The 19,538-nt window shown below is 48.7% G+C and overlaps 1 protein-coding gene and 1 long non-coding RNA gene across 2 annotated transcripts in view; one reads left to right on the top strand and one right to left on the bottom strand.

Annotated features, from left to right (window-relative positions):
• The window catches only part of LOC119973522, a 32,212-nt gene extending 16,668 nt beyond the window's left edge, over positions 1-15,544 (top strand). Inside the window, exon 3 of the long non-coding RNA XR_005462339.1 lies at positions 14,957-15,544. This is a non-coding gene — a long non-coding RNA (uncharacterized LOC119973522). The remainder of the gene's footprint in view (positions 1-14,956) is intronic.
• Positions 13,472-19,538, bottom strand: part of LOC119973521 (carboxypeptidase A1-like) — a 37,737-nt gene continuing 31,670 nt past the window's right edge. Inside the window, exon 12 of the mRNA XM_038811788.1 lies at positions 13,472-15,092. Coding sequence (XP_038667716.1) covers positions 14,905-15,092 — 188 coding nt within the window. The 3' untranslated portion in view covers positions 13,472-14,904. The remainder of the gene's footprint in view (positions 15,093-19,538) is intronic.

The following is a 19,538-nucleotide window of genomic DNA, read 5'->3' on the forward strand; positions in this document are numbered from 1 at the left end:
GGCCCGGTGTCCTCAACCATGCTGGGAGCGAAACCCCCGTGGTAGTGCCCCTGGAAAAAACAAATAGCCGCTCGTGAGGGGTCTGGTTGGTGGCCGAACATAGGAGGGACCTAATAGCATGGAGCGCGTCGGGGAGGACCTCCTGCCATTGGGAGGTCGGGAGCTTCCTGGACCGGAGGGTCAGGAGGACGGTCTTCCAGACCGTCGCGTTCTCCCTCTCCACCTGCCCATTCCCCCTGGGGTTATAGCTGGTAGTTCTGTTCGAGGTGCTGCCCTTTGCGAGCAGGTACTGATGCAGCTCGTCACTCATAAAGGACGAACCCCTGTCGCTGTGAACATAGCTGGGGAAACAAAACAGGGTGAAGATACTATGCAGGGCCCTAATGACTGTGGGAGGTCATATCAGGGCACGGGATAGCAAAGGGGAAGCGGGAGAACTCGTCTATTACGTTCAGGAAGTACACATTCCTATTGGTCGAGGGGAGTGGCCCTTTGTAATCGATACTTAGGCGTTCAAAGGGCCGGTAGGCCTTGACCTGGTGGGCCCTGTCTGGTCTATAGAAGTGCGGTTTGCACTCCGCACAGATCGGGCAATCCCTGGTGATGGCTTTTACCTCCTCGGCGGCGAAAGGCAGGTTTCGGGCTTTGATGTAGTGGGCGAGCCGGGTGACCCCCGGGTCGCAAAAGTCATTGTGGATAGCTTTGAGGCGGTCGTCTTGCGCGCTGGCGCACGTGCCACGGGACAGGTCATCTGGGGGCTCGTTGAGCTTCCCCGGTTGGTACATGATATCGTACTTGTAGGTGGAGAGTTCGATCCTCCACCGTAGGATCTTATCGTTTTTAATTTTGCCACTTTGAGAGTTGTCAAACATAAAGGCAACCGATCTTTGGTCGGTGATGAGGCTGAACCTCCTACCTGCGAGGTAGTGCCTCCAGTGACGTATAGCTTCCACGATGGCTTGTACTTCCTTTTCGACTGAGGAGTGTCGAAGTTCCGAAGTGGAGAGGGTTCGGGAGAAAAAGGCGACTGGTCTCTGTAGCCATGCTGGCCACGCAAAATGGACACTGAGCCAAACTAAAATGGAAGGCTGCTGAGAAACAGACAGTTCAGCCAGAACAGCAGTCTGCAAAGAGCAGTTTGCATTCTGCAGCAGCAGAAACCAGTTTGGGCTCAGGTGAAGAGACCTTAGCTAGGTGCAAATGGCAAAACGCTTTGCATGCTAATGAGGCCATCAGACTTGAACACCCACACAATAGATACATTTGGTTCTGAATGGACACATTCCAATCAAGACCCAGACATCGAGGCACCAGAAACCTCCGAACAAAAGGACATAAGAAACGCCCCCTCCATCACGGAGACCCCCTCGCATTGGGGAATTAATCCAGTATCGATAAGAAATTGATCCAATAGGTAGAGCCCGCCCGAGAAGAGGGAAGGACAACGGAACCCCTATAAAAGATAGGGACCTCGTGTTGTCCGGTCTGTTAAACCTGTGCTCCGGCCCCGACTGACACCTGGTATCCTGACTCCAGCCGTTGAGCACCAGCCGCCGAAACCGTAAGTTCAACGCTCGCTACGCGATCCAAGCCCGCTAGACTCCCAAGTGCCAGAACGCTTGCTGAAGGCTGCAGACAAAACCAGGACGAAGGCCTCGTTCTCTGACCTTGCCTGTTCCTGTTAGATAAGTATTCTGTTTGCTTATGTTTAGTTGTAGCTTAGTCTCTTAGTGTGTGTGCATGAGTATTTATTATTAACTGTGTAATAAATCTTGATCGTTTGAACTTGACTAATCGGTGTATCGTCTTTATTACTTTGAATTTGACCTTGGAATACTTGTGACGTTGCCTATACGGCAGCTGGCGACTCCAGAGCTTAAATAATCACATAGAACAGAGCCTAGCAGTGTTAAGCACACGTCGAACTCGGAGGCGTGTTAATACACTCCAATAAACGCGTTTTACGCCCATAGTAAAACGTGCAACATTTAGTGGCGACATCCGCCGGGACCCTGTTGTAAGTGGAAACACCACAGTGTTCAGGACCCTGAAATTTGAATTAGAACTCCAAATTGCAGAGAAAGAAAGAGATCACAAGTATTCAAGGTGTTCAAAATAATAAGCGAAATTCGGAAGTGTGTTTAGTGCATGCGTACTAACAGGGCTGTAAGGTAAAACTGAAAGCTTTTTGTTGCGACAAACTTTCGGTAGTTTTGTAATCGGAAAATAGCGTAAGCCGTACCCTTTTTACGAAACACCACCCCAGCAACCCCCTGTTCCAAATTATAAAAGAGAGTCAGAGAAAATGGCCATGCAGGCAATGGAACGTCTGATGGATCCAGCAAAGTTTGTGGTCGCAGCGACCAGCAGCAGTAGCAGAGTAGGCCAGTGTCCCACGTGGGAGCTGGAACTCCGCAAATATCTGCAGGGAAAGGGATGGCCCCTTTGGAAAGAGTTTTGTGCAAATGAGGAGACAGGTCCCGGAAGTATAGGTCATACTTGGTGGGAGAACCTCTCTCAGATACACAAAAAGAGTTTAGGTAAAGCACGCAAGCCGATGGCGATTGTGTCCTGCTTGGCACAGTTGCGAGGCGCAGAGGAGGTCATCAGGACGCTCCGGGCAGATTTAGAGGAAAGGAACCGAATGAGTAAGGTCGATGTCAGGGACATCGAGAAAGAAAACCTGGATCTTAAAGGGAAGTTGGCAGAGAAGGATAGAGAGGTGGATGATGCCAAGAGGGCTCACCAGTCTTGTCTAGCTCATCTGAACAGTTCCCAGACCCAGTATGAGAAAGCCTATCAGGACGTGCAACGTGCCGTTCTGATAAGACAGGAATCGGAGAAGCAGGTGGAGGCATTGCAGAGGCAATGTTCCGATCTCAAAGCAGCTTTGAGAGCACTCCACGCTGCAACGACCGAACAAAGACAAAGCACAGTTGACCACGCGAAATGCAGGAAACAGATTGCGGAACTGCAATCTCTGCTTTCGGTGCAGAATGGCTTCCAAAGCACCTTTGGAGCACAGTTAGATGGAGAAAATGCCCCAGATTGGCAGGAATTAAGCGAGACAGCGCAGCGTTATGTTCAGGGAACATGTGCGCCAGCAGCTCAGCAGAAACGACAGGCACCCCAACCCCCCACAGCTCAGATCATAACCGCACCCATGAATCCCGTAACCACACAGAGGAAAGCCGAATCAGAAGGCGCCCCAGACATAACTTACACCACCCCTTTAACAGTAACCCAGCTAAGGGACGCTTGTGAAAAGATCACTCCGTTCCTCCCCACCGCAGACCCCCACCAGTTCTTCGCTAAAGTAAAACAGCAGGCTACCATGTACGGCCTGGATGAGAGAGAGCAGGTTAAGCTCACCGTGCTGAGCTTAGACCAGAGTGTAGTGGCAGCCCTCCCCGACCCACAAAACGTGGCAGGAGGCAGCCTAGAGGAGATGCACACTGCCATTTTAGATGCCATCGGGTACAATAGAGGTGACCCCGTAGAAGGCTTGAATAAGTGCAGGCAGAAGAGATCTGAACACCCCACAGCATTCGCCGGAAGGCTGTGGATTCACTTCAGCGCAGTTTTCGGACAGCTAGATAGAGCGCATTTAACCCGCGAAAACATGGTTAAGTGGACGCGCACAATTATCTCACACGCAACAGAAGCAGGACAGAGCGCTTGCAATAATTACGACCCCTCAGAAGAGGCCCATAACGAAAAATGGGTCCTCAAAAGATTGTCCCGCGCTTGGGAGCAATCGCTTCAGGCAAAAGCAAAGGTTAGATCCCCAGAAGAGGCTCAGGCTGCTGCAGACATCCAAGCAGTCAGAGAGCATCAGAAGCCCGCATGGGTAAATGAAGGCAAGAGCAGCCCTCAACAGAAAGGACAGGAATGCTATAACTGTGGACAGTTAGGGCATTGGGCAAAAGAGTGTAATGCACCCCAGCGATCTCAGAGAGGCCAGCAGACAGGCACTCTGAACCGCAACAAGGCAAAACCCATCCACAATGTAGCAGTACAGTCAGGACCCACCAATGTGGACGAGACGAACTGACGGTGTTCGGGCTCCCCCACTTGGGTCTGTGACACACTATGGGACTCATCAGGGAGGCCCGTAGTCACGGCAAAAGTCAAAGGGAAGCCCATAGAGTTATTGTGGGACACAGGAGGATCCCGCACCACCATTAACTCCACAACCACGGCACACGCAGACACGTGGCCGACCACCTCCACCATTACACTTAGCGGGTTCACCGGACACTCGCAGCAGGGACATATCACAGCACCCGTAGCGATCCAGCTAGGGAACATTAGCACAAGGCACCCCGTAGTTTTAGTAAATCTTCCCCGGACAGCAGAGCACATCCTGGGGATAGATTTTATGAACGCCCACAGCTTGTCGTTCGACCCAGTGAACCAGTGTGTCTGGCGAATGGCGAGATCAGACAGAGCCCCAGCCACCCTCACAGTAGGAGACTACGCTAATCGGATTAGCGCAGTGGGAGAGTACTCATTCGACCTGACTACACTCCACACCGACCGACAAATTAAGGCCCTACTAAACAAACACAGGACAGCATTTGCAAGTCACCGTCATGACTGTGGCAGAATGACTGGACAAGTTCATGTTACCGGACAGGACCCCCGACCGCAAAAGCAGTATAGATTTCCCCTCGAGGCAGAGGTGGAAATAGAAAAGGTTATAGGCAGCTTGTTGGACCAAGGTGTACTGAGAACGGTAGCCTCCACCAACAATGCCCCTATTTGGCCAGTGAGGAAGCCCGATGGATCATGGCGTCTGACCATCGATTATCGGGAACTCAACAAAGTAACCCCCGCAGTAGCCCCAACGGTAGCTACTAGTCCCGAGACCATGCTCAAGCAGGGTCTCAACGCCAAGTACTTCACGGTATTGGACATCAGTAATGGATTCTGGTCAATACCATTGGCAAAAGCGTGCCAATACAAATTCGCATTCGCTTTTAAAACACAGCAGTACACGTGGACATGCCTCCCACAAGGATTCCACAATTCACCCTCCATTTTCCACCGACAGCTGGCAAGTGGATTAGAGAAATTTTCCCGACCCGAATGTCTGGTACAGTATGTAGACGACCTACTACTGCAGACAGACACAAAGGCAGAGCACATTTCGCTTCTGGCCGAACTCCTAGAACTCTTAACTGAAATTGGCTGTAAAGTTAACCCGAAAAAGGCCCAAATATTGGAAAGTAAAGTGATGTATTTGGGAACAGTCATCACGCACGGCAAACGCGAGATCGAATTCAAAAGAATTGATTCGATCGTCAAATTGCCCCTTCCCCAGAATGTATCAGCCCTCCGGTCGTTTTTAGGACTGGTTGGCTATTGTCGGAACCACATCGACGGATTCGCGACAAAAGCCGCCCCACTTTCAGACCTCCTTAAGAAAGGAGCCCCCTGGGAATGGCTTCCGCAGCATACAGGCGCTGTGGAAGAGTTAAAACGAGCCCTTAGTGCAGCACCCGCGCTGCTAGTCCCCGACCAACTTTCACCGTACGCAATCGAGGTAGCGAGCACCGATCTGACCCTCTCGGCCGTGTTGCTTCAGGAACGGCACGAGCAGCTAAGACCAGTGGCTTATGCCTCCCGACTGTTAGACCCAGTAGAACAAGGATTTTCAGCCTGTGAGAGGCACCTCCTTGCTGTCTTCTGGGCAGTGCAGTATTTCTCATACATCACCGGACTCAACCCCATTACTATTCTGACCGAACACACACCCACACAGCTACTACTAGACGGTCGACTGAAGGACGGTTCAGTTAGCCAGATTAGGGCAGCTAGGTGGACCCTACTTTTACAAGGACGGGACATTACAGTGAAACGGACACGCACCCACACATACTTAGCAGACAACCTCCAATACCCCGGACAGCCCCATGACTGTGAAATTGTAGCTCCCCTGCATAACACAGGACCCTTTTTAGCCAAAACACCCCCCAGGAAGATAGGGAACCCGAAACAAAGCCCCCAGCCCACAGACACGTGTGGACCCTTGAGGATTTATGTAGACGGTTCCTCCACAGTTTTAAATGGTGAGCGTATCACAGGATGCGGCATCTATGTAGAGGACGCGCAGGGGCGCGCTCTCGAAGAGATAGCTCTTAAGTTACCAGGTCACTTAGGCGCGCAGGCAGCAGAGCTAGCAGCCATAGCGTACATAGTGGACCACCCCGATTCTTTCCCCAGCCCAGCAGACATATATTCAGACAGCCTATATGTCTGTAACAGTCTGACCGATTTTCTGCCCCTGTGGAGGACACGAGGTTTTGTCTCCGCAGACGGAAAACCCCTTCCATCAGCCCCCTTACTCCAGCATATCCTAGAGAAAGCGAGAGACAGGACCTTCGGCATAATAAAAGTAAGAAGTCACCATAGGTCATCACCCCCTGGGAATGTAAAGGCCGACGCATTGGCTAAGGCAGGTTCCAGGAGAGGACACTTATGGACCCCCCCAGCTAGCGCACCAGCTAGCGCCCCTGTGAGCGCAGTCCAAGTCTCACAGACTGATATTAAAGATCTCGTGGCAGCACAAAAACAGGACGGAGACCTCAGGGAGGTTTTCAAGGGAAACTTTGTGCCTGCGTACGAGCACTTTAAACACGCACTGACCACACATGAGGGTGTGATCATTAAGGACCGACTTTATGTGGTCCCACAGCAGGACAGGAATCAGATGATTGCCTTGTTCCATGACGGACACGGGCATCAGGGAATTGATGCAACAACGAGGCACCTCAGGCAACTCTGTTGGTGGCCTGATCTCAGGAATGATGTAACGCACTACATAGAGAATTGCCTGATTTGTGCTCAGAATAACCCGGACAGGTATTCTAAGAAGGCACAACTTCGGCATACTCGCCCAGTTAACGGCCCTTGGACAAACCTCCAGATCGACTTTATAGGTCCATTGCCCCCTTGTAGGAATGGCTATAAATACGTTCTGGTGGTGATAGATACCTTTACCAAATGGGTAGAGGCATTTCCCTCACGAACAAACACAGCTAAGACAGCTGCAAAGATCCTGACCCACCACATCTTCACGAGATGGGGTTTACCCCGAAGTATCGATTCGGACCAGGGATCTCACTTTACAGGACGGGTCATGAGGAACGTCCTGACAATATTCGGAATCAAACAGAACTTCCACATTGCGTATCATCCACAGTCCAGCGGGATTGTGGAGCGCATGAATCGGACCCTAAAAACTACCCTTAGGAAAATGGTTCAGGAGAACAATTCCACATGGGATTCAGTGCTCCCATTTGCACTTATGTTCATAAGGAACACTGTCTCCACATCGACAGGATACACACCACACACACTCATGACCGGACGCCCTATGAAAGGTACAGAATTCCTTTTAGGACTGGACATGACAAGCCCCGAAGTGACGGCCCTCACACATGAAAAGGCAGTTAAAGAACTAGTTGAGACTGTGAGGTCTGCACAGCTCGCAGCCGCAGTCCAGCTAGGGAAACGCCGACAGCAACGGACTGCCTGTTTCAATAAGACCGTACACACCACAGAATTCCAGGTTGGGCAACAGGTAATGTTATCTGTTTATAACCCCAGCAGTTTTTTGGCTCCAAAATATTCCGGTCCCTACTCAATTTCGGACAAAATTAGCCCCTCCGTTTACAGAATAAAGTATCCTAATGGGAAGACCGCGTGGTTCCATATAAACCAGTTAAAGGCATATGGAACACAGGCCAACCATGCTCACCATGTCCTGCTAGACGCAGCAGAACACTTCACCCCGCCCACCAGAGACACTTCTCCACCATCCCCCTCACAGACCAGTTCATCAACGGACTCGCCCACGACTCCGCCCACAGACCACTACAGACCACGCCCCGACACGCCCACAAGCTGCCACAGCAGAGACAGTAGGACAGACACTGACTCTGAAGACAGCGACACCACACAGCCATACAGCCCACACTGCACCAACTACGACCCCGACTCCAGTGACCCCATGGAAGTCACTTACCTCAAATACCCAGAACCACCACCCGACCCCGACTACCCCGACAACACACTCGACGCTACACAATGGCACAGGGACAATTCCTACAGACTTGTCCGCAATGATGAAAGTGACCCCCGGTCACACAACTCCAAAATAGCATGCCTGATCCACACAAGGGTGTGGGATCCGGGAGAGCAGGACGACACGGTGTCTGACTCCCAACACGGCAACCCCTTTGTGACCCTGTTCACAGAGGCAGAATCAAAGTGAGGTGTCCAGATGATGTAAGATAGGAATCGTTTGAGGGAAACGATGTCCTTTCTGATGGAACCTGCACGTATGTTTGTCTTCGTTTTATGTTTGTTTGTCTCAGGATTGTACAATGTTTCAGTTGGAGGATGGACATCTTCTTTTCAGCTGAAAAGATTGTGACCACCTCACATACACGTTAGCTTGTCTGCCGAAACTTTTGAGAACTTCGGTTTGATTGGAGATCTTTTCCAAAGTTGTAAGGCCACACGCCAAATAGTTTATCTGCAGATATCTCTGAGAACTTCAGGGATGTCCTCAGTTGGAGCATCTTGGCTCCCTTGGTTTTTTAGGTGCCCCTCTATTCGGCGAAATAGAGGCTGCAAGTCATGGTAAACACATTCGTACCCGTTTTCTCCAGGTTACTCAGGCAGTGGACAAACGGCACTGAGGACCCGCCCTGTCTGAGAACCAACCCTTGGTCAGCCAAGCTCGGGTATGGCACAGCACGCCCTACCCGGGGATCCCATCCAACTCGTACCCGTAGCGGCCCATACGCAACTCATTCGGACGTTTCTTTCCAAATTTTGTTTTCATTTTACGTTAGGTAGCCCTTCGGCCACCATCCCACATGCTATTTACATCCGGGAACATTCGGATGGTAAACTAGCAAAGCCTGCGAGACGGCTCGCAGAAGGAAGGATTGTTAGGTGTATGCTGGTCTTTAAATTCGCTTTTTGAAAAAAAAAATGAGGGGAGTCACAGGGTGTGACTTAGCCAGTCATTTTAAAGGGTCAATTGGGATTTGAAAGACAGATGCACTAACAAGTAAAGGTCTTAAACTGTGTATTGACAGATACTGTGCTTGATCCCAAAGGTTTCAAAGGACGAGACAGAGGTCGAAGCCAGGATTGTCAATACCGGAGGAAGAAGGAAGAGAAAGAAGAAGAACAGCAAAATGATGGAAGCCCACTTATTACTATTTAATGTCATATGTATATGTGTGGAAACAAGACACGTTTCCCCCACAACCCCCACCGTAAATGTTAGTACAACAAACCCCCAGTGCTCAGCTCTGATCAGCGAGGTTCAGACCTGGTGTACTAAATTCATGACGTGGTACTCCATGTCCTACATAATCGAATCACTGTTGGTGATTGCGATCCTCACCATCCTAGTGCAGACCCTCAGGTTGAGGAAATGGAAGAGGAGAGCCTCTCGTTCCAGCACCTCACCCATCTATAGAGTGCAATCCCCCATCTTCGGATTCCACCAAACCCCTCAACCCCTCACTGATTACAACACTCTGTAAATAAAATTCAGCCATGTATTATATTGTTCCATACTCGACTGCCGAGTTGGGAAGTGTGATGTTGTGGTGTGAATGGTTAAGGTTTAGAGTGATTAAATGTTTAAGTTAAGGTTAAGGTTAATAGTGATAGGTAGAGGTTCCCAATTGTAGTAATGCATGTCCCTTTTGACATAGGGCCAAGTAGAAATGTTAGTTAAATTTTTTTTCTCTTCTTCCCATAGTTTAGAACAGAGTAGAACAGGAACTGGCAAGAGGTCAGAACACAAGGAGGCAAAGTACATAGGTGATCCTTCACAATAGTATGATTGTGAGGATCACAAGGAGGGAATGTAGCCATGCTGGCCACGCAAAATGGACACTGAGCCAAACTAAAATGGAAGGCTGCTGAGAAACAGACAGTTCAGCCAGAACAGCAGTCTGCAAAGAGCAGTTTGCATTCTGCAGCAGCAGAAACCAGTTTGGGCTCAGGTGAAGAGACCTTAGCTAGGTGCAAATGGCAAAACGCTTTGCATGCTAATGAGGCCATCAGACTTGAACACCCACACAATAGATACATTTGGTTCTGAATGGACACATTCCAATCAAGACCCAGACATCGAGGCACCAGAAACCTCCGAACAAAAGGACATAAGAAACGCCCCCTCCATCACGGAGACCCCCTCGCATTGGGGAATTAATCCAGTATCGATAAGAAATTGATCCAATAGGTAGAGCCCGCCCGAGAAGAGGGAAGGACAACGGAACCCCTATAAAAGATAGGGACCTCGTGTTGTCCGGTCTGTTAAACCTGTGCTCCGGCCCCGACTGACACCTGGTATCCTGACTCCAGCCGTTGAGCACCAGCCGCCGAAACCGTAAGTTCAACGCTCGCTACGCGATCCAAGCCCGCTAGACTCCCAAGTGCCAGAACGCTTGCTGAAGGCTGCAGACAAAACCAGGACGAAGGCCTCGTTCTCTGACCTTGCCTGTTCCTGTTAGATAAGTATTCTGTTTGCTTATGTTTAGTTGTAGCTTAGTCTCTTAGTGTGTGTGCATGAGTATTTATTATTAACTGTGTAATAAATCTTGATCGTTTGAACTTGACTAATCGGTGTATCGTCTTTATTACTTTGAATTTGACCTTGGAATACTTGTGACGTTGCCTATACGGCAGCTGGCGACTCCAGAGCTTAAATAATCACATAGAACAGAGCCTAGCAGTGTTAAGCACACGTCGAACTCGGAGGCGTGTTAATACACTCCAATAAACGCGTTTTACGCCCATAGTAAAACGTGCAACATCTCCCTGCCTGATTTAGTGTGGCTGCGAGAGCGACCTCTGAGGCATCGCTCTCCAACTGGAAAGGGACGGATTCATCCATCGCCCGCATGGCAGCCTTGGCGATGTCCTCCTTGATCCGAGTGAAGGCCTGACGAGCCTCATCCGATAGAGGGAAGAGTGTGGCCTTAAATAGTGGGCGGGCTTTGTCCGCATATTGAGGGACCCACTGGGCATAATATGAGAAAAACCCCAGGCACCGTTTGAGCGCCCTGGGACAATGAGGGAGAAGGAGTTGTAAGAGCATACAGTCCGGGTCGGGGCCAGGATTCCGTTTTCCACGACATTGCCGAGGATGGTTAGCCTGGTCGTGCGGAAAACGCATTTCTCCGTGTTGAGCCTATGGACCTTGGTTCTGATAAACACCCTGACCTGCAGGCTGTACCGCCTGCTGCGAGTGGCTACTGGTTTGCAGTCCGGCGTGAGATTGGCAGAGTGGAGGGGGTGGATTTTTAGCGTAGCGAGGCTGCAAATAGTGAGCGGGGCAAGGGCCTTCCGAAGCTGAGTGTGAGGCTTTTCAGGTTACACTGGAAGTCGAGTCCCAGTAGGAGTGAGGCGCAGAGTTCAGGGAGCACGTACAGCTGGAAGTTCGATTAGCTAGTGCCCTGGATCGTTAGGGTCGCAACCGTGCGCCCTTGGAGGTGAACAGAGTGGGAGCCCGAAGCGAGGGAGATAGTTTGCCGTGCAAGGAAGATAGGGAGCGAACACGTCTTACCAGATCTGGGTGTACGAAGCTCTCGGTGCTCCCGGAGTCGAAGAGGCACGGTGTCCTGTACCCGTTGATTTCAATGGTCATCATGGAGTTGCGGAGATGTTTCGGACGCGACTGGTCCAACGTCACTGCGCTGAGTTGCGGGTAGTCGGTGGCTCGATCAGCTGTGCTGGAGTGGCCCCGTGATGACTGCCCTCTGAATTCATAGCCTTTGAGGCGATTTTCTGAGTGAGGAGAGGAAGGATCCCAAGATGGCCACCCCCGTGGATCGCACGTGGCGGGCGGCGAGGAAGATGGCGGCCCCCATGAGTCGCACGTGGCCGGCCGCGTGGAGGGGGTTGCCAAGATGGCGGCCCCCATGAGTTGCACGTGTCATTTGGGGGCGGAGTCGGAGTACAGTCCGCAGCATTTCGGGGCCTGCGGGCCTGTGGAGTTTGAAACCGAATGCTCTGGGAGGCTGCGGGAGAGTTAGGAGATGGGGCTTGCTTTGCCAGGCAGACCCGGGCATAGTGTCCCTTGCGACCGCAGCTACTGCAAGTCGCGTTACGGGTCGGGCAATACTGCCGTGGGTGCTGGGGCTGCCCGCAAAAATGGCACCCTGGAGCTGCGTGATGGCTGGGTGGCCACGCGGCGCAGGCGTGGGGAAGTCGCAGGTCGGGGGCCCAGGATGGGGTCACTTCGTCCGCGGGGAACGAGGTGAGGCTGTGGAATTAAACCTCCATAGTGGTAGCCAATTCTACCGTGTCCTCTAGATTCTGGGCCCCTTTTTCGATCAACCGCTGGCGCACATAGTTTGATCTGAGGCCTGCCATGTACACATCCCTGACGGCGAGCTCCATGTGCTGTTCGGCTGATACAGCTTGGTAATTACAGTCTCGAGCTAAAGTCTTTTAAGTCCCGCAGGAATTCTTCCAACGACTCCGTGGGGCGCTGGCGGCGGGTTGTAAAAATATGGCGCGTGTAGACCTCATTGATGGGCCTCACGTACATTCGATCTAGCATGGCTAGGGCCCCCGTATACGAGTTGGTACTATTGAGTTGAGAAGATATACGGTGGCTCACCCTTGTGTGCAGTAGACTGAGTTTCTGCTCCTCTGTAGTTTCTGGAGTACTTGATTCAGCCAGGTAGGCCTTGAAACATCTGAGCTAGTGTTGAAAGATTTATCTTGCCTCTGCAGCCTGCGGGTCGAGTTCTAGTTGGTCAGGTTTGAGGGCTGATTCCATAGTCTGTCCTTAGTCGTTTTCTTCTAGTTTCCTAAGACTATTAAATTGATGTGACCATCAATTCACAAGACACGTGGTTGGAAGTGAACAGTGGTTTTTTTTTTTTTTTTTTTTTTTTATAAATTTAGATTACCCAATTATTTTTTCCAATTAAGGGGCAATTTAGCGTGGCCAATCCACCTACTCTGCACATTTTTGGGTTGTGGGGGCGAAACCCACGCAGACACGGGAAGAATGTGCAAACTCCACACGGACAGTGACCCAGAGCCGGGATCGAACCTGGGACCTCAGCGCCGTGAGGCGGTTGTGCTAACCACTAGGCCACCGTGCTGCCCGTGAACAGTGGTTTTAACAGTCTTCCAACAGAGCCTGCCTGCGATGTGATGAACTGGCAGGCAGGCTCATGACTGCAAAGCTTTATACTTCCAGTTAGTGGGAGGAGCCATGGGCGGAGCCAAGGGTGGAGCCCAGTACAAACTCCTCATCTCCCCCTATGGGCAGAGCCGCGCAACTGCTCATATACTGAGCTAACATGAATACAGCACATCATATAACAACAGTGTGAATTACGCGGAATGTGATTCACCACACGATCCCAAGAGCCTGCCAAAAAGATGGACTGTCTAATAACACATGAGACAGATATTCATGAGCAAGTGCAATAGTTTTTAATCAACATAATATGAATACGTATTTGACAAGCATGGTATATTAACTGCCAAGCACAGTAAATCAGATTGTGGCACATTCCAAAATTATATTTGAGGTGAGCCCTTGAATCCATGAGGTTGGAATTAAACCTTTAAATTGAGATGGGATCATTTGAAAAACGATGAGTCTGGATTCAGGAATTGTGTAAAGATGGGGGCAAACAGTTAAATGCTGAGTTTGTGATGTGGGCTAAACTGCATGAGATTCGAGATTAGGATCTACCTCTTAATCTTAAACTGTTAACCTAACATTAGGATAGCCCCTTTAAACAAACATGGAAGTGAACTCCTAAATAATGGGCGGGATTTACCGAACACCCTGCCGTACGTTTTTCAGTGGGTGGGGGGGGGGGGGGGGGGGCAGTCAGCGGATTTCCTGTTGACTTCACCCCTCGCCGCTGGGAAGCCCGGGCTCTGGCATGGGACCGGAATTTTCCCGGCCAACAGTTTTGGGGGCAAAATAATTAACTGAGACCGGGATGGATCCTAACATTTGGAATAAAGCTTTCAACTGGCTTTACGCAAATGCTTAACCCCTATGCTTGGGTAAACCCTTAAACTCTGAGATCATGTATTTCTATGTCGCTGTAAATTCTTAAATCTTGGGATTGAATTAAATATTTTAGTCTTGCATTCGAGGCAGACCTTTAAACTGACATTGTTACCAATTTAAGTTGTGAAGCTGGAATACACTTTCAAAGTGAGGTATCAATGAAGCATTATTTGGAGATTAGAGTAACCTTTTTTGTCGCATTCTATGCCTGGGAGATATGGGGAGATGATACGCTCCAGGTTATATATGTCTGAATGATAATTGATTCAATGCTGTAAAATGTCTGCTCTCATGCCTCCAGCTGCTTGCCTACAGTTTAGTTTCTCTCACCCAGGCTTAACTAATCCCACACAGAAAACAGATATCAGACAAACATAATCGAACAATAGAAAACTGAACACTATAACTGCACTCTGAGATTGAAGTGATCCCTCAGCCTGGAATTGTAATTCCCTGCACCCTCGGATTGGGATAACCTCTCAGTCTGAGCACTGAGCAAACTATAATACATTGAGACTGAGGCTAACCCTATGACACAGGCACCCCATTAAACCATTTACCCCGATTGGGACAAATCCTACATTTTCCCCCCCATAAAAGCTGGATTAAGCTAAATCCTCAGCAGCAGAAATGCAAGAAAATAGCTTTAAGTTTCTTTTTCACTACATATTGTGTGATGCAATATAGCAGTATGATATTCTATATGTATATGCAGCCATACAGAAGAAACCACAACCAATATCAACGCGGTTACATAGCCTCTCAGCATTTCGCACCCATCTTGTAAAACAGCAGTGCATAAATCAGCTGTGATATCAAGGTAAGCGATTGGAAGCGTGTTCCATTATTTTCTTTATGCCCAACCAGGTTTCTTCAGCCGTGGGAATGATCTGACTCCGTGGAAGCCTGAAGCCATATTGACCTTCATCACGCATCTCAAAGGCAAATGCGTACTTAATACCTTGGTTATAGCTCCAGTCGATGCTATTCCCACTGCTCTCATCTACAGATATGAAGAAAGGTTGCACAAAATATGAACATCCAATCTGTCTTTGCATAAAAGTGTTGAACTATTCAACTGACCATTACATTTTTTCTGTGACATGTATTTTTATGGACATTGCCCATTCCTAATTGCCCTTCAACTGAGTGGCTTGCTGGACCATTTCAGAGGCCATTTAAGAGTCACGTGTAGCCCAGACCAGATGAGGACAGCAGATTTCCTTCAGTGAAGCAGATGGGTATTTACAGCAAGGGTCATCATGGGACTTGTAATTCCAGATTGTTTTTATTGAATTTATTGAATCTGCCGTGGTGGGATTCAAACCTAGTTATTAGGGTTATTAGTCCAGTGGCAATACCACTGCCATACTATGCACAGGCATGCTATCAAATTGCTTGCAAGGGTCATATGCTATTTCATAATCATAGAATTATGGAAAAATACAGCATGAAGGAGGATATTTTAATCATAGAATCTCTACAGTGCAGAAGAAGGCCATTTGGCCCATCGAGTCTGCACTGACCCTCTGAAAGTGCACCCTACCCAGGTCCCCAACCTGTCCCCTGCAACCCCATAACCCCACCTAACCCGCAGATCCCTGGTCACTAAGGGGCAATTTATCATGCCCAATCCACCTAACCTGCACGTCTTTGGATTGTGGGAGGAAACCCAAGCAGACATGGGGGGAAAGTACAAACTCCACACAGTCACTCAAGGCCGGAATTGAACCCAGCGTGCCTGGCACTGTGAGGCAGCAGTGCTAACCACTGTGCCACCGTGCCTACCCATTTGGCTGCCAGATCTTCGCCAGAGAGAGCTGGACTGTGTGTTCCGTTTCCATGTTCTTTCCCCAAGGCCCTGCAAAACTTTCCACTTTAACTATTTATCCACTTTCCTCCTGAATGTTACTGTTAAATCTGCTTCCACCACACTTAAAAACGTTTCAAATCTGTGTCGTTTGGTTACTGATGTTTCTAACACGAGTCGCGTTTCCCCTCATTTACCCTTATCAAAAACTTCATGATTTTGAACATCTCTATCAAGTCTCCCTTTAACCATCTCTGCTCCAAACTAAACAGCCCCAGTTCCCCTTGTCTCTCTTCATCCCTGTTACCATTCTAATACATCTCTCCTGGGCCCTGTTTAAGGTCTTGACATCCTTTCTACAGAGAGGGATCCAAAATTGATCACAGTTCTCCAAATTCTGGATCTAACCAGCATTTTGAAAAAGGTTTAACACGTCTTCTTGGCTTTTGTACTTTTGGAATTCTCCGGCCTTTTGGGACTTTTTCTTCTTTTAAAGTGAAGACTGGAACAATAACGGAAGAGTTAAAAGAGAGTGATCGGAGCAGTGGAGTGAGGTTAAGGAGCGAACTTTAGGAACATAGGAACTGGAATAGGCCATTCAGCCCCTCGAGCCTGTCCTGCCATGTAACGAGATCATGGCTGATCTATGGCCTAACTCTGTATCCCTGCCTTTGGCCCATATTCCTTAATATCAAAAATCTATCTATCTCAGATTTAAAATTAACAGTTTTCGCTTCAACTGCTGTTTGTGGGAGAGAGTTCCAAACCTCTACCACCCTTTGAGTGAAGAAGTGCTTCCTAACATCTCTCCTAAACGATCCCGCCTAATTTTTAGACTATGCCCCCTAGTTTTAGAATCTCCAAGTAGTGGAAATATCTTTATCTATCCTGCCTTTCATCTTTAATATCTTGAATACTTCGATCACCCCTTAACCTTCTAAATTCTAGCGAAAACAGGCCTAATTTGAGAAATCGCACCTCGTATTTTAACCCCCACAGCCAAGGTATCATTTTAGTAAACCTGTGTTGCACCCCCTTCAAGGCCTAAGGTGTGGTGCCCAGAACTGCTCACAGTACTCCAAGTGGGGTCTAACCAGGGGTTTGTATAGCTGCATCATAACTTCTGTGTCTTTATACGCCAATCCACTATAAAGGTTATGAATCAATACAGCAGTGAGGTGAAGGTTAACTTTCTCAATTAAATATAGTTAGTTGATGTGTGGAAAATAGGTGAAGTGAACTGTTGAACAAAGGTAAGAAGGGATTTTGTTCATCCACGTACAGTGCAGACTGGTGATGCAGATGCATACAGCACCCCATCAGCAGAGGGCAGGCATGCACAAAGCTGCTTTTGGCCCAGACCCGATCAGAATTCACAGCTGGGGTCAGGGGTGACATTTTGCCTCTGCAACCTGTCTATCTGCACGGGAGCATGAGCTGGTCACTGATGGGCCTCCTGGGCACTGGCAGCAGTCAATCCCTGACTATTTTGTCAATGTTTTAAAATATTACCTGTGGCTGTGATATCTCTTCATGACTGTGCCCCAGTGGATTTGACACTGCTTTAAGTTGCTTCTATTATTGCAAGAGGAAAAACCAGCTCAGAATTTTCAAACCCCAGTAAAAGTTGGTAATACTGGCATTGGTTTGCCCCTCTGGGTAGTGGATTCCCTCTCCTGCAAAACTGAGCCTTTGCACAGGACCTCTCCACAATGCAACCCCTATCCTTGTTGTATGCACCCCACCACTATCCTTGTTTAGGTTGGGGCAAAGGTGGAAATAAATGGTTGAATGGATTGAAAAGGAGACAAGGAAATGCAAATCATGTTGGCTTCTTAATAACTGAGAGAATAGCAGGTGATTCAGCACAGATTAATGATAATAATAATAATGTTTATTGTCACAAGTAGGCTTACATTAATACCGCAATGATGTTACTGTGAAAAGCCCCTAGTCGCCACATTCCGGCGTCTGTTCGGGTCCACAGAGGGAGAATTCAACATGTCCAATTCACCTAACAAGCAGGTCCTTCGGGACTTGTGGGAGGAAACTGGAGCACCCGGAAGAAACCCACGCAGACACGGGGAGAACATGCAGACTCCGCACAGACAGTGACCCAGCGGATAATCGAACGTGGGACCCTGGTGTTGTTAAGCAACAGTGCTAACCACTGTGCTACCGAGCCGCCCATCATGTTGCAAACACATGTTTTAGTCAAAGTTGAAGATGATGTTGGAATGGATGCACAGCAAGGTGGTTTTAAGGAAGGTCCTAAAGGGCCTGAGGAGATTGGTTTGGAAAAGGAATCCGACAGCATCAGGTGTCTGCCGGACCCATAATGAAGGGGATGTACCAACACAGTCCAAGTTAGTGAAACACAGAGTTTGGACAGGAAGGGACGGGCGGGCGGAGAGCTGGAAGAAAATTACGGAGATAGGGGGAAAGACCATAAAGACCCAAAATTACAAGATTGAGAATTTTCATTCTGAAGCTTTGGGGCATCAGGGACCAATGTATCAGAGAGGGCAGGGTTACATTTGCTGTTCAAGCTCACAACAAAGGACATTAATTCACTGACATTCCTGAAATGGTTTATGGATCTACAAAAAAAAAAATTGCAAAACAGACGGACAGTAAATGTCAGCTGGTCCATTATCTCATTCAATGGATCGTAAGCCTCAATGTTTCCCCACCCACCAGTATTCTGCTGTTCGAGGGAGCTTCCTGACTGCAAATTGGTTTCCGTTTTCCCCACGTTACCAAAGAATTTCATTAGCTAAAGATACCTTGGGATGTCCAGAGGTTGTTAAGTGCGCCATGTAAATGCAAGTTCTTTCTTTTTAACACAGTGAAAGCTACATGTGTGTCGACTGCAATCCCGCATGAAAGAGCAGAAAGAATGGAGTTCACAGTTTCTGATGATGCTGTTTATGTCACACCATTTCCAATGATATTTGTAAAGTTGTGCTTTCACTCAATTTACAAACAATGGTGCGGATTTTCTATTGCAGCCTCAGAGGAGTGACCTGTTCTTCAGTGAGGAAGTCGACGTTCTTTACCTGGCTTCATGGAGTTGTGACTCCTGGGTAATTCAAAATTCCCTCAATTTTTAAGTATTCACATTGTACAAAAGTAGGTCTCTCCAAAGTTGGAACTAACAAACTTTCCGCAATTTAGTACCAACTATCGGACTTATCAGCCACTTGAAAATCCCACCCCATGAATGAAATCTGCAGCTTGATTGAAGACCAGGCCAGGTAAGGATGACAGGTTTCCTCCTCCAAAGGGCATCAATGACTTGGGGGAGGGGACCAAATAGAGAATTTGACGATGACACCAAGATAGGTGGGAAATTAAGTGCCAAGAGGAGGCAGGGAGTCTGCAAAGTAATGTAGTCAAGTTAAATGAGTGGGCAAGAAATTGGCAGATGGAGTGTAATGTGGGAAAATGTGAACCTGTCCATTTTGGCAGAAAGAATAGAAAAGCAATATACAGTTTAAATGGAAAGAGATTGCAGAACTTTGGTCTATTGCATTCGCTACTCCCAATGTGCTGTCCTCTATATCGGAGAGACCGAACGTAGACTGGGTGATCGCTTTGCTGAGCACCTTCGCTCTGTGCGCATTCAGGACCCGGACC

This window comes from Scyliorhinus canicula, chromosome 11 (genome assembly GCF_902713615.1).
Source record: "Scyliorhinus canicula chromosome 11, sScyCan1.1, whole genome shotgun sequence".
Lineage (NCBI taxonomy): Eukaryota > Metazoa > Chordata > Chondrichthyes > Carcharhiniformes > Scyliorhinidae > Scyliorhinus > Scyliorhinus canicula.